Consider the following 16076-nt stretch of genomic DNA (forward strand, 5'->3'; position numbering starts at 1 on the left):
CTACCACTCTAAGATGTGAGGGGGGGGGGCGGCTATCTTTTCCTGGGATTGCTCTACATATATCCACTTATGTTCTTTTATTTATTTTTGAATTTTCTCTATTTTTCATTAAAAAATGAGATTGAATTTTTGTTTCCTATTTTGATGCAAAAAATTCTTTTTAACTTTTAGTGGTCGAACCGATTATGGTTTTTGGATCTGCCTTTCTTTCCTATATACTTGCGGACATGTTTGAACTATCTGGAATAATAAGGTACTTACATAATTATTGGTGTTGAAGAAGCACCTATGTTGTTTTTTGTTTATTATTTGATTTTATTAAAATTAAAAAGAAAAATATTTTTCTGAATTTTTTTAGATGAGGACTGGTAATTTGTACTTGCATTGTTCAGACTACTGTTCTCATCTTGAAATTTATTTGCACAATATTTTAGCCAATGTAATTTCTTCGCATGTAGCTGGTCAAATTCGGAAATCTTTCTGTCAAAACGTTGTGCGCATAACACGGGAGATGTGAAAAATATTTGGAATAATCCCAATAATATGAATTTAAAAAAATGTATTAAATTTTTTATGGCAAATAAAATTTAATTTTTGTTACAGATTTCATTTTAGATGAGAATTGATAATTTTTGAATATTCGGAATACTATTCTAGTTTTGATTTTAATTTCACATTTCCTGTCATTTCAGCCTTTAAACTTTTCTTTTTCAAATTCAGAAACCTGTATTGGAGAAATAAGTGTAATTTCAAAAATAAAGCCTTTTTTTTTTTTTTTTTTTACTCAAATTTTTTTTTTTTTTAAATTTAATTTTCACCCCCAGACAAGGCACAGTGCCACTTTGATGTAAGCGGCTACTAGCAGGGACCCAAATTGCAGGGATACTATGAAGGGAGTTGAGCAGCAAGATGTCTATTAACATTTGAACTTCTGCATGTCAATACAGTTGAGGAATCGGGGAATTTCTAGAGTAGAAGGCTTTCTTATATCTAGGGATCTCTACTATGTAGGGTGTGGAACTTTGCTGCTTGTTGGATTTGTCAGGGGTATTTACGCCGAGGGCGTCCACCTTTATAATACTTGTAAAACAGAGGGATGCAACATTTCGTCGATGGGACAGAGGTTGAAGCTTAGATGACAGTTTGGGCCCTATCAGGTTGGTGACCCTCTTTAGAACACTGTCCAGGTTTTAATTTAGATGAGACTTGATGATTTTGAATATTTGGAATTCTATTCTAATTTTTACTTTTAATTTCATGACGTTTCGGCCAATGTAGCCTTTAAACTTGGAATTTTTTTTATCAAACTCAGGAACCTATATTGGATAATTAACAGTGTCATTTCTAAAAATAAAGCCTCCTATTTTTTAACGCAAAAAGTTGAAGAGCTACAAAAACGAAAATGGTACAATTAAAACGAGCAGCCTTTTGCTACATAGTCACCACCATTCTCAATGCAGTTCTGCCTGCGATGAACGATGAACGTCCAGAGGCGCCCGATGTTCACTTTGTCATACAAAGGTTATTCCAAAAGTAAAGCCTCTTATTTTTTTAACTAAAAAAAGTTGTTTTACAAGTGTTTTAATGGAATGTGCTCTGATGAACTCATTACACTTGTACCCCTTCGACGAACATATCTCTGACAAATCCACTTAGCAACAAAATCACACCCTTTCACTGTTGAGGTCCCTAAATGTCAAAGTTTTCCACTCAAATAGCTTCTTCCCTAGAAGAGGTAGACTTTGGAATTCTCTTCCTGCTGCCTGTCTCCCAAAATTGTACTGATATGCAGAAGTTCAAATACAACGTAAACCAACATCTTAACCTTTTTTAGGTATGGTCCCAATTAGTAGCCCCTTATGTCCAAGTGGCAATATGTATTGTTTGGAGTGAAGGTTAGTAGTAAAAAAAAAAGAAAAAAAAAATGTTCAAGAGTTACGAAAACGGGAGTGGTGTCATTGAAACAGTTAGCTTTTTTGTTCCAGAATGTATTTTTTACATATTTAACGTTGTCCTTACATGTTAACATGGATCCAATTTTTTGAGTTCAAATAAATAGAAGGTCTTATGCAATCATAGAGAATTAATTTTATAAAGAGAATTTCAGAATGCTAAAAATATGATCTTTCTGTTTGTTTGTTAAAATGTTTAAAAAAAAAATCACTCGCCCTACATTTGTTATATACTCTTTGTGGCTGGTTGTTCAATGTGCTTTTCAGTCTATATAATTTCAAAAATCAACTTTTGTCACTGTCTCGATATATACACTTGGCAGCAAAATAAAACACACACAGTTGAGTTATAAAATATTTTGTTTATTCCCAAACCTTTTTGATTTTAGTATGACAGTTGTGACATCAGTGAAGGTGCCGCATGGCGGGAGTGTAGTGTGGATATTTTGGCAGCTTGTCCTCGTTCTGTGACCAGGTGTCATATTCACTTCTGTTTTGTTGATTCATATAAACATTCTTTCATTCTGGAATGTTTAATATTTCCCATTGTCTATTATATTTCTTTGACCGATTTTTCTCATATATTTTTGGTCAAATTATGCATTTACATAGACAATGGTGAAAAGCCTCGCATTCCTCAAATAGAATTAATTTGCATATGTGCAACCCATTGAATGCCTCTCTTCACAGGGTCACCTGCCAAATATCTAACACACTAAACAGTAACTATTTAACATACAGCCATTTTCTTTAAATTAGGCTTCTCCTATATTCAATAATCAACCTTGTGACAAAAAACTGAGTTTTTATCTGTTTACAGATGTTATGCATATTGAAAAATCAACCCATGTCGACCCACAAGCATCCCTTTTGTTTTGCCTATTTTGTAGAGTCCTTGAAATCTGATACAAATTTTAATGACAGAAAGTTTTTCCAATAGGCCGATAGTTATAATCAAACATCTCTCAATCATATCAAATATAAAGGAATAAAATTCTTGCAAATTCACCATAAAATCAGTTTTTTTTTTATTTGCTGAATATAATTGCTTGGGCTTACCAGCAAGGTATCTATAATCTTCACAATGTATGAGGTGCCTTAAATAAGTTTCTAGACTTCTTTTTGTATGGGCACTTTTATTGATAGTACACATATGAAAGTCTAGTTCCCTTCGAAGTAATCTCCTCCGGCTGCAATGCACTTGTTGTACCGTTCCAACAACTTCTGGAAGGCCCAATGAAAGTCCTCGTGTGAGCATGTCAATGACCCTCGTCACAGCCTCTTTCATCTCCTCACTTGTCTGATAACGACAGCCTCTAAGGTTTTCCTTGAGCTTAGAGAATAACCAAAAGTCACAGGGAGCAAGGTCTGGACTATAGGGAGGGTGAGGAACTGTCTTGATGTCCATCTTAGTCAAATAGTCTATGACAAGGATGTAATTGTGGACTGGTGCATGGTCTTGGTGGAAATGCCACTGACCAAATTTGAAGAGTGCTGGCTTCTTCCTGAACTCCCTTTAAACCTCAACATAGTATTCCTGTTTGTAGTGGAAACCCAGTGCATGTAGATCATACCCATGCTGTCAAAAAAAAGGGATCATCATAAGTTTCTGGGCGGATTTTATTTCGTATCATTCTCCACCCACACCTCATCATTCCTCACAGACTCCCTGCCTTCCTTGAATCTCTTATACCGCTCAAAAACTAATGCTCAATTCATGCAAAATGGTCCAAAAGCAGTCTGAAGCATTCCATACGTTTCTGTAGCATTTTTTTCCAAGTTTAAAACAGAATTTTTATTGTATATCATTCTTCTAAAGTGTCCTCACGTCCAGATTGCGTTTTTGAAATTCACCAGCTGTGATAATCAGACTTTAGTAGGATGTATTCCAATTCTTGCTGTAGCTGCTCATTTGAACCTGAAATCATAAAAATTGGTCAGTTATTTCATAAGATGTATAACAATAACATACTGAATTTTCAAGAGTCTACGACAATTTTAAATGCCTGTACAAAAAAGTCTGGAAACCTATTGAATGCACCTCATATGAGTCATTTTGATTTCTTGATGAGACCAAAGAAGCATCTATTTAATGATTGTACGTTTTCTTTTAAATGTGTTTTCTTTTCTTTTTATACCATATATAATATAATATATATATATATTTTCTATGAATCCATCTTATCAGCCTGATTGGATGCGGTCTAATACAAGCCCAGTATGCTTTACAAAATGTAAATCGCAAATCAAACATTGCCATAAAATACTGCATCAAAGTAGCCAGGTAAGTGAGATTGTCAAAGTCAATATCTCTCTCAAATGCATTTTTCTGTTTTATTTTTACTTTTTTATTTATTTATTTATTTTTGTTTTGTTTAGATAAGGATTGATAATTTATATTATTAGAATTATTGTTCCCCTCTTGGTTGTTATTTTGACAAAGTTTCAGCCTTTGTAACCTCCGACCTTCTAAAGGTGCATCTTTTTGCAAATAGGAATTTTTACGTCAATCTCGGGAATCTGTATCAAATTTTGAAAGCTAAATTCTATACAGGTTCCCTAGATCGAGAAGATATCTCACTCCCGACATAATTCTCTATTCAAATACATCCGAAAAATGGAGCACTGTTGTCACATCTGAGGAGAAGCTGCTTGGTGCACCCTTTCTTGGCTTGGAAGGGCTACAAAACTGGCTTTCAAATTTAGTCGCTGATGTCATTTTCTCCTCCTTCCTAATTCTTTCTTACAGAAATGTTGTAAATCTGTCGGTATTTTCATCGCAGGTGCCTTTATGTTGTTTCTTAAAAACATGATCGTCAACTAAATCTTTTTCATTTCTTCCCATAACTTTTGATTTAGGGAAGAGAAAAAAAAAACATTGTTTAATGTAACAAAGAAAGATCTCAATACATGCTATCCAATTAAATCAATGGATTTAAACTAAAAGTAAAATTTTGCTAAGTAATACATAAAATAGACCATAATCTTTTCTCAAATGTAAAGAAAAAACACGATTTTGAACTCTACAAATCTTTTTAGAAAAATATTTACATTTTATAAAAGAGTGAATTGTGTAATCCAAAAATTTAAAAAAAAATGAACTTGCCAGCATTCCGATGAAATTTGCACTAACTATTAAATCTACCTCACCCCACATAGATCTGAACCCAGATCTACATTTACATCTCCAGTGCTTCATACGTGGCCAGACTTCACTAGTCCTCACTACATGGCCAGACGAAATGAGCCCTAATTATATTGCCAGACGAAATGAGCCCTAATTATATAGCCAGACGAAATGAGCCCTAATTATATAGCCAGACGAAATGAGCCCTAATTATATAGCCAGACGAAATGAGCCCTAATTATATAGCCAGACGAAATGAGCCCTAATTATATAGCCAGACGAAATGAGCCCTAATTATATAGCCAGACGAAATGAGCCCTAATTATATAGCCAGACGAAATGAGCCCTAATTATTATATAGCCAGATGAAATGAGCCCTAATTACATGACCAGACTCACAATACACGGCCAAACGAAACTAGCCCATGATACACGGCCAGACGAAACTAGCCCATGATATATGGCCAGACGAAACTAGCCCATGATACACGGCCAGACGAAACTAGCCCATGATACACGGCCAGATTCAGGTGGTCCTCCACGCATGTCCAGATGCAGGCAGTCAGACGTGGGCTGTCTCTCACACACGATCAGATACACGTAAAAAACCTGAATAAAATGGTCCGACTCTCAAATTGTTATTTAAACTTTTCCGTAACACGATGCCATTCTCTATAACATGGCGACTTCAATTTTCAAAGGTCCTAGATATGACCTTAAACTATATCCAGTGGTGAGGCACCAGCTTGTGAGCTTTAGGGAGTGTGGAGCCACCCTTTAATTACCATTGCTCCCAGGTCCACTCTGACCCGGAGTGGTAGTACCTGTTAGGGTCCCAACTATGGATTAAATAGTAACCAACGTGAAAACAACAAATATATTATATTAAAAAAAATTTTTCTTTAAAATCTTTGGATTCGGCATTAAATAACCCAAAAAGGGTTGATAAGCCGTCAAAAAAAACAACCAACCAACCAAATCAATTTTCAAAATGTCTGACTTTCAAATCTTCACTCCAAACTTTCCATAACCTGACAATTTTCAATAGTCTGACTCTGAAATTGTGCATACAATGTTTTAAAACATGCTGACATCAACCTTAAAAAAAAAAACAATGACTCCTGTCTCACAATTACATCCTACCCCCAACATGACTACAGGTAGTAAGGTGTGAATATATATATATATATATATATATATATGATTATTTACTACAATAATTATTAAAATACCTACAGACACTAGTGTTTCATCCTTTCGGGAATCATCAGTCCAGGGTGTCACGATTGACACACGTCGATAGTTTCGAACCCGGTAATCTGGCTAATGGCAAGGACCTAATCCATTCGGCTACCGTTAACCATAAGAAATGCTGTTGAAATTTAAACATTTATTCTTTTAAATGTTTTTTATGTCTATCAGAGTGATCTAATCATTATATATGATATATATATGATCTGCACGTAAGAGCTAAATTGACCAACTTTATTTCAACTGAAAGTGCTCAACGATAAGAAACAAGTTTCTTAAAGGGCTGATATAATTATTTACTATAATAATTATTAAATATTAAAATATATATTTTATAGAGATAATTAGACCTGGAGTCTAAAGAGCAGAGTTTATTTTAATGTATTAGTAAATGTATTAATACATTTAAAAGAAAACAGTGCTCATTTTACTGTAGATATAGTAAGTTCAATAGGTATAGGTATCCCAGAGCTATAATTATATTGAGTAAAACGATTAATAATTGTGAATTGAAAATCAGTTTCAAAAGGGGAAGCAAAAAAAATCAACACAAGTGTACGATCGTTTCGGAAACGATGTTCATTTTATTGAAATTGACAATAAGTAGTGACAATAATTTGACAATACTTATTGTTAATTTCCATAAAATGAAATCGTTTCCGAAACGATCGTACACTCGAGTTGTTTGTTTTTTCCTATTGAAACTGATTTTTAATTCACAATTATGAATCGTTTTACTTTATATATATATATATATATATATATATATATATATATATATATATGCTCCAAGTCAAATAAATCTTAAAAATAATTTTAGTATTGAATAATACTATCTTTACAAAAGATTTTCGGTTTTAACTCAAAGAAATCAACCGGATAACGATGGGTCAAATAACTGTTAATTTCTTTGCAGCACCACAAGTGAAATCATCATCTTCCTCTTTCTTGGTATGGCTCTAGTCCGCTTCAAACACCAATGGTCGACTGGGTTCACTCTTTGGACAATATTACTCTGTTTAATTTTCAGGTTTGTTGGTGAGTTATAACATTAATATTTCCCAAGAATCTTCATTTAAAAATGTTTTTGTTTTTTTTTGTTTTTTGAAAAATCATATTGCACGTATTTTGGAGCAGTACCCGTCCCAGGACGAGTAAAATAAATTTTTGTTAAAATTTTTCAAAGAATAATTTTTTTTATGGAAATCACCCCAGACAAGGCATAAAGCCACTTGATGTAAGGAGCTTAAAAAAACCTTCAAGATAAAAAAAAAACTAGCCAATAAAAAGTGTCAGATGGATAAATTCTGATCCAGAAAGCAATTCTTTCCCTTTTGCCAGAAACATCGCTCATAGAATGTGAGGACTAAACGACAGAATAAGAAGTGAGAGCTACAAACTGAACAGTTCTGTATCACTTTTATGCAAAGATGAAAAATCAACATAATGCTACTAAGCCTTATAGCTAGAATCCTTGTTATAATTTTGATCACAATTCGTTACTTGATTTTGATTCTAGAAAATGTCTAAAATTTAAAGCTTCAGTTTAAGGAGTCTTAAGAAGAAATTTAAATTCAAGGAATCTTGTTTAATTGATGTCTTATGACTATGGATCCAATTTAAAGCAAATCTGAAATAAATGATTTTTAAATAAGAGTTTGTGTCCATATTTTGCCTCTTAAAAACTCTTAAAGTAGCCCAAAGAAACCGAAAATTGTGAAATATTGATTAATTGATGGCGAATACTCACTGTTAAAATCTCACAACAATCTTATTTGAATTTTCCTAATTCACTTCCACCCACTTTTTAATCCGTTCAGTAAAATTAAAACTAAATAGAACCCAAATTACACTTCCTAAAAACTTGTGTTCATAATGATTGATTAATTAGTTGTTTAGTGAACCCCTGCACATACACACATAAACATATTCAAATAGCTAACACCTATACAGGGCTTATACAGCATAATCACATCGATATACCAGTTCACACTGGATCACCAAAGTTAAGCAACGTTGAACCTGGTCAATACTAAATGGGTGACTATTTAGTATTGACCAGGTGCTGTATGTGCTCTCCACTTATTTCGGCATTGTTTCCAGTCATCCTGGACTTCTCCTTGCCACTGGACTCAAGCAATTCAGGAGAGATGTGGATGTTAATTGCGCAACTCTTGCCTTGCAATTACACGTGCAGCTGCTCCTACAGGGGGTATCCTTTGTCTTTCGAGATTGAACAGAGGCATCGCATCGCATGTAGGGCTAATACCGATTTTTCGGTAAATGATAGTCCAGCACCTCTTTTAATCCAAACAAAAGTCTTGCACATAGAACTATGGTGTGAAATCTAAACACCGGACTATTTTCAGTAACTAAATTTTATACAAAATACATCATCTCTCTCTCTCTCTTGGGTTGATCATATTGGGAAATGATATACGAACTGCCATTAGCATATTAAGTGATGCTCTTTGCATAAACAAATTGAGTTTAGGCATTTGGACAATGTCAAAACAGTGTTAATTCACTACCTGACATGGCAGCAGCCAAATAATGTAATTGTTAGAAGCGCCGACTGTCGTTTGGGGGGTGAGTTTTCATCTTGGCTTGAGGTAGTTGCTTGTCTAGTATTGCTACAGTCATCCATATACAGTACTGTTTCGCTGTGATACGGCGAAACAGTACTGTATATGGATGACATTGTGTGTGTGTGTGTGTGTGTGTATATATATATATATATATATATATATATATATATATATATATATAAATGGTAATAAAAGTATAAAATAAATGCCGACATTAAGTTAAAAAAGGGGAAGATCAAAAACTGAAGTGTTGCATGTTTTTTTTTTTTTTTTTTTTTAAGTGGTAAAAGAAAACGAGATCTGTAATTTGTGAGAAAATACAATGATCAATCCCAAAGTAAGGCCTCCTATTTTTTAATGCAAGAAGTTGAAGATTTACAAAGACAGGAGTAGTACCATTAAAACGAGCGATCTTTTGAGCGTAAGAATTTATTTTTCTACATAGTCACTACCATTCTCAATGTACTTCAGAAATTCAATTACAATCTCTGCTTTTTTTACACCGTCAATATCTGCAAGAGAGAGATGAAAATTTCAGGTCGTGAATGCATAAGTTCAGTCATCATAACAATACAATTTCCATTCACTTCTGATCCTTTTTTTTTTTTTTGCTTGGGGCAACTACATTTTTTTATTACAAGAATGGATCTACACTTACTATGAATATGGATGACATATTTCTATATCGACAATGTTGTTAGATCTCTACACAAAGAAAAAAAGTTTTATATCATAGAAAAAGGCTTGTCAAGGCCGAAATATTTTATTAATATTGTTATTTGTAAAATAAAAAATCTTCCTGCATCATGATTCGGTTTCTAAGCGTCTTTTATAAAAATTACCTTGACCGTTGTCTACTGTAAATCTGAGCTGTTTATCTTCAGGTGAAGATAGCCGGTGCTCAGAGGTCCAGGAGACAAAGACCAAATAGAGGGAGACGTCTTTATTCATTGCTTCCAGGAAACTCTTTGAAGATTCCCAAAACAGCTGAAGTAGTCATTCATGAGAACAGATTAAATTAGTACTCTGGAAGCTGATTGGCCCACATGGAATTATTCTATGTTTTCATCTACGAGCGATCAACGAGCCAAATAAAGTCTTTTTATACCCAAGTTTGTTGTTGCTTCTTTACATGTTCGCAATGCTTCATGAGTGGCCGTGTCGTCAAGTGTCTTATCTGTTTGACTTAGACAAATAAACTTCTCATACATGGATGACACAAGGAAGACGTTTGTTAGATTACTTAAGGGGATGGTTCACCAAGAATTTGTTCATGTTAGACTTGAAGACAACCATATTGTAGTCAGTTGGAAAGCAGGAAAACGGAATAGAGTTCCACAGTCGTGCAGTATAGGCAGCGATAAAATGTGTCATATGTTATATATAATGGGTGAGAGATATTGTTTTTATAACAGGATCAGATAAACGTATAAATTGTATGTTTAGCCAGAGGATATGATATCAACGTATAAACTGAACCATGTTGTATCAGAGAGTTATCACACGGGTATATATTACAGTTCATATTTACATAAGGTATTATATTTTATAAGAAGAATAATATATGCTTCATACCTTTCTTTCTTCAAGAGTTCTATCGTCACTTGCTGAGCTCCGTGATGAAACATGAAATGACCAACATCATAATCAATTGAGACCTCTGTTCTCAAATAATCTTCACAGTCTGCATTTCGTGTACATGCTTATTCTTCACAGCCTCGCTTCCTGGCTTAAAGTCCGTCTATTCACTTGTGTGACTAAACTCCAACTCTCAACTGACTAAACTTTCCGACCGCTTGACCTCAATTCCGGTGACGTAACCAATTAAAAGACAGGTCTCCTTAACGTGACCTCTTCTGTTACATATGCCTGCTCAAGGTTATTTTGTATCTATTTAACCTAGCTAATATATGTAAACATCCTCAGTTAAAACCCATTGCTACATTTTATTCTATAAACAATAAATAACTCCCGATATAAACTATTTTAAGAATATCATTGAATAGATAGATAGATAGACAGATCGATAATAGCTAATTAACTTTGTTAAAAGTTAATTATCTAACACTCGGAATTTACGTTTAGGTTTAGGCACAGATGAAAAGTAAGGGGAATTCTTCAAGCTGTTATTGGAGTGGATAGATTTACAGAGAGAGAGACAGAGTAAAATAACTAAAATTATTTTCTTATCTTAAGAAAAAAGTAGACACAGACAAACAGACATCCACCCTCTAACATAATCACAAACATTCTTCACGTCTCTAATGTAATCTCCTTTTTAAAGTCCTTATTTTTTCTAACGGGTGACGTCATTTCACATGCACTTGCATGCTACAAAGCAAAATCAAAATGAAAAACCTATTTTTTTTTTTTTTTTACACAGTGATCACCACTTATCAAGGCCTGGAAGCCACTCAGGGATAAGGGTTATTGCAAGTACATTACGTTAGTGTGGAGATTTGATGAAGTGTTTAATTAAGGGGGCGGTTCATTAGGAATTTGTTTACATTGGACTTGAAGACATCCAAGTTGTAGTCCGGTGGGAAGCAGGCAGACGGAACAGAGTTCCACAGGCGTACAGTTCTAAGAAAGAAGCTTTGTTCATAGAATCCGCATTTTGATTTAGGCACAGATATAAAGTGGGGGAAATTTTTCACAGTGGATTCAGCTAGACGGGTGTTTTTCGTAAAAGATTGGCGAAGGGGGACCAGAGATTGGAGTTCAGACGAGCACCTGCCATGGAAATAATGATAAAACAAGGATAGGCTCGCAACGTCTCTTCTGTGGGAGAGAGGTTGCGAAATGTTCATTTCTTGCTAGAGAACATGATTCATTTGTCGCATTCTGATATTGTTCAACTGTTTTGTGTACAGAATTTTGACCTCTGCTCCTTGTTTTAATTTGCATCCATCATCTCTGGGTTCAGTTCTTTCTGCAGCTAGGTTATTGTGCCATGGAAAGGCGACCATTGTCAAAATTCATACTAGCTAATTTAATCGCTACTTACTAGCATATGATCTCTACTATGTAAAAACCAAATCATCTTACAAGGGTTGTTTTTCGAGAGAGAAAGTAGATGTTATTAGCACATAATCCATCAGACTTATTTCTGTCCAAATCATCTATATATTAATATGATAGCGTGTGTGTTCTTTTGTGTGTCACGCTTACATCTGGGTCGTTTAATTCTTATATTCTTCTATTTCTTGTCATGAAGAATTCTTCGTAAAATTATTTATCACTTTTAGTTTCAGTTTCGACTATAGCTGAAGGCACTTAAATCCTCTATTTATTTTTTTTAATAAATAATTTTATCAAGAATTCTTCACAAAGTTTTGGTTTCAGTTTCGATTATGGCTGAAAGAACTCAAGTTTTATATATATATATATATATATATATATATATATATATATATGCATACAAATATTTTTTCTTAAGCTTTAATTTGGATTTCGATTCAAGTCATATGGATATATTTTTTTATTTTTGAAATCGCCACTTTATAACATATAAAAATCGATAGAACATTAACTCTATAATAATATATACGAAATCTGCAAGAATTAAAACATCATATTCAAGTGTAGTTTACGACCGGACTTTACTGGGCGTTCGTGCAAGCTTAGATAAATATTTTTGCAGTTTTAACAAAAGAACTACAATAATATCAGGGCGTCTCCATTTACACTGAACATCCACAGAATTCCAACATCAATATATGACATATGAAAGAGTTCGCTGTAGAATTTCCATAGGTCTCGCTAGTCTATATATTAATACAATAGCATATGCGTTATTTTGTATGTCACTCTTACACCTTTTTTCTTCCGAGTGACTGTTGTTTAATTGTTATGAGCTTCCGTTTCTTGTAATAAATAATTTTATCAAGAATTCTTCCTAAGTTTTCATTTTGATTATAGCTAAAGGAACTCCAGTTATATATATGTACATATGTTTTTTTTCCTCATAAGTTTTGGTTTCAGTTTCGATTCAAGCTAATACACTAAAGTCATATAGATATATATATTTCTTTTTTTTTTTTAATCACAACTTTCTAATATATAAGAATCAATAGAAAATTGACTATGATAATATATACAGAATCTGCATGAATTAAAATATCATGTTTAAGTATATGTTACGACTGGGCTATGCCAGGTATCCCTGCTAGCTTAGATAAATACGTTTGCAGTTTTAACAAAAGAGCTACAATAATATCAGGGCGTCTCCATTTAAGCTGAACATCCACAGAATGCCAACATCAATACATTACATGTGAAAGAGTCCGCTGTGGAATTTCCACAGGTCCTGCTAGTTCAAAAGAATTATATTAAACTTCTTTTAATTATATTTGCAGTGGTTTTTGTTTTAACGTACATGATAAACACCTGCGACAGATATCGAGTGCGCAAAATTGGACTGGACGAACAGTTTATTATGGTAAGTAGCATCACAACTGGTTTTGTGAATTGGGTTGCCGTGCTCTGACAGTGATGCCAACGGTTAATTTTTCCATATTTAAATGCCTACCAATGCAAAGCACTTATCAAAGCCAGACGCCACTCGAACATAATGGTTAACAAGCCAAAAACTATATGGTCCCCCAACTGATGCCTTGAATTTTAGAAGAAAAATAAGAATTAGCCTCAAAAGATATTTTTCACCCCTAAAGCACCAAGAATTTTCCCAGGGTAAAATATTACATTTCCAGATGTATATTTATGTGATGTTGCTTTTGGGTAATTTTCAGCAAGATCTAATGGTCGCAAAACTTTCACAAGAAACACTCGTCTAGCTGTAAACACTATCAATAATTCCCCCCACTCTTTATCTGTGCCTAAACCTAAACGTAGATTCCATGAACAAAGCTTTTTTATTAGAACTGCACGCCTGTGGAATTGTCTTCCGTTTTCCTGCTTTCCGGCTGACTACAATATGGTTGTCTTCAAGTCTAACGTAAATAAGTTCTTGATGAGCCGTTCCATATAAGTTATCAAATTTAACAAATTTTCATTACTAATGATTATTATATTGTCCAATTTCTACTGTACACTCTTTAACCTTTATCATTGAGTGGCCTCTTGGCCTTGATAATGAGTTGATACCTATGAAAAAAAAAAAAAGAAAAAGTCCAATGTGAACAAGTTCTAATTGAATCGTCCCCCTAACTAATCCAAGTTTCAAAATTCCCACTGTTTACTATGCTAAAATCACAATGACTAATGTATACCTATTAACCCTTATCCTCGAGTGGCCTCTGGGCCTTGATAAGTGGTGACACCCTTGTAAAAAAAAAAAAAAAAGATTCTGTGTCCCGAAAAGTGCTAATTTCGGCCATTTTGACTCCTTTTGACCTCCTGGGGACGTAACCAGAATTTTTCCAGGGTCAAATATTACGTTCCTAGATGTATATCTACTTGGTCTTGCTTTTCGGTAATTTTCAGCAAAATCTAATGGTCAGAAAAGATTCTATGTCCCGAAAAGTGTTATTTTTAGCCATTTTCATCCCTTTTCAATGTCTGGGGGAGGCAACGAGAATTTTTATCAAAAATCCGAGAAGGTTACATTTTCTCCCATTGGGTAGTTGAAACTTCATGCAAAATTTCAGAAAAATGTAATGAGTAGTTATTGAGAATTTTGGGAACGAACAAAAAAGGGTGAATTCTAAAGTGTACACTCTTTAACCCTTATCCTTGAGTGGCCTCTGGGCCTTGATAATGTGGTGATGCCTTTGTAAAAAAAAAAAAAAAAAAAAAAAAAAAAAAGTTCAAATCTGACTAAGTTGGTGAACCAACAAAATAGAAATGATTGTCAGCTGAAAGATGAAGACAACTATGGGAGTATTAACACTGATGAATGGCATGAACTGATTGTTCCTTATGGATTTTTTTTTTTTTTTTTTTATAAAAGAGTCACTACTTATCAAGGCCCGGAGGCCACTCGAGGATAAGGGTTAATGAGTGTTCAGTAGTCAAGGGGGCAATATCGTTAGTAGTGGAGATTTGGTAAATTGGATTACTTAAGGGGAACGGCTCATGAAGAACTTGTTTACGTTGGACTTTTTTTTTTTTTTTTTTTTTTTTAGATGGAGGTCGCCACTTAACAAGGCTCAGAAGCCACTCGAGGGTAGGGGTTATTGTGTGTACAGTAATTAATGGGGTAATGCTGTTGTATTCGTTAGTATTGAAGATTTGATAAAGTGTCATTTAAGGGGGGCGGTTCATCAGGAATTTGTTTATGTTGGACTTGAAGACATCCAAGGTGAAGTCAGGAGGGAAACAGGCAAGCGGCAGAGAGTTCCACAGGCGCGCAGTTCTAAGAAAGAACCTTTGTTCATGGAATCTACGTTTTGATTTAGGATTTGACGACATTGGATTTTGTTGTATCACACATGCGATGTACCTTCAGTTTCCAGACTGTTTTTAGATGGGCATTTTTATATTGATACTAGCCTGGGTGCCAGACGTTGCTTGGGTGTTTGGAGGTGTGTGTTGAGTAAAACAAAAGAAAAAAGCGGTAGTAGGCAGGTGGGCTTGAACCTGTGATGCGAATGTGAAAAAGAAAGTAAAAAAAAATCTGACATCTTACCGCTACTCCATGACGTGACCGGAAGTCTTAAGCGTTCAAATTAAACGTAGTCGATCAAAAAGATGATTTGCAGAAATGGCATCGCTTTTCAACCTCCTATGAAGGTCGAAAAAGACAAACACTTGAGACAACGGCACTGTGGGAATTTTTTTAAAACTCTATCACAAAAAAAGATAGAGACGATGTCCGTTTGTGAATGTGAGATATTACGATCTGGGAAGTATAGAAAACTTCTCCTGGAATCGAACCCGTGTGAGAAACCGATGAAAAAAACCTCTTGTGGACATACAGAAACGCTCGCACCCATTTTAGCTTTTATATATTGACTAGCGGGAGGGTACCCAGCGTTGCCCAGGTGGTTGGAGGTATGTGTGTATTGGGGGGGAGGTAGATCAAAACAACCCTGTTAAAAAAAATTAATAAAAATAAAAAAAAAAACGTTGGCCGGGTTTTTGGAGGTGTAAAAGAAAAAAAAAAAGTTTTAGTAGAAAGGTAGGCTTGAACCCCGAACCTTTGATGCAGAGGTGGAAAGGAAATGGAAAAAAAAACCTACGACCTAACCATCTCGA

At 34.4% G+C, this 16076-nt stretch overlaps 1 protein-coding gene across 15 annotated transcripts in view; it reads left to right on the top strand.

Annotated features, from left to right (window-relative positions):
• Positions 1–16076, top strand: part of LOC145287809 (sodium/hydrogen exchanger 2-like) — a 323765-nt gene that overhangs the window by 229980 nt on the left and 77709 nt on the right. For all 15 annotated transcript variants that reach the window (XM_080135670.1, XM_080135658.1, XM_080135659.1 and 12 more), the window contains exons 12-15: positions 172–253; positions 4141–4236; positions 7247–7368; positions 13277–13359. In XM_080135670.1, the coding sequence (XP_079991796.1) occupies positions 172–253; positions 4141–4236; positions 7247–7368; positions 13277–13359 (383 nt within the window). The remainder of the gene's footprint in view (positions 1–171; positions 254–4140; positions 4237–7246; positions 7369–13276; positions 13360–16076) is intronic.

The sequence above is a fragment of the Euprymna scolopes genome, chromosome 11 (genome assembly GCF_053919585.1).
Source record: "Euprymna scolopes isolate OS-2025 chromosome 11, ASM5391958v1, whole genome shotgun sequence".
NCBI lineage: Eukaryota > Metazoa > Mollusca > Cephalopoda > Sepiida > Sepiolidae > Euprymna > Euprymna scolopes.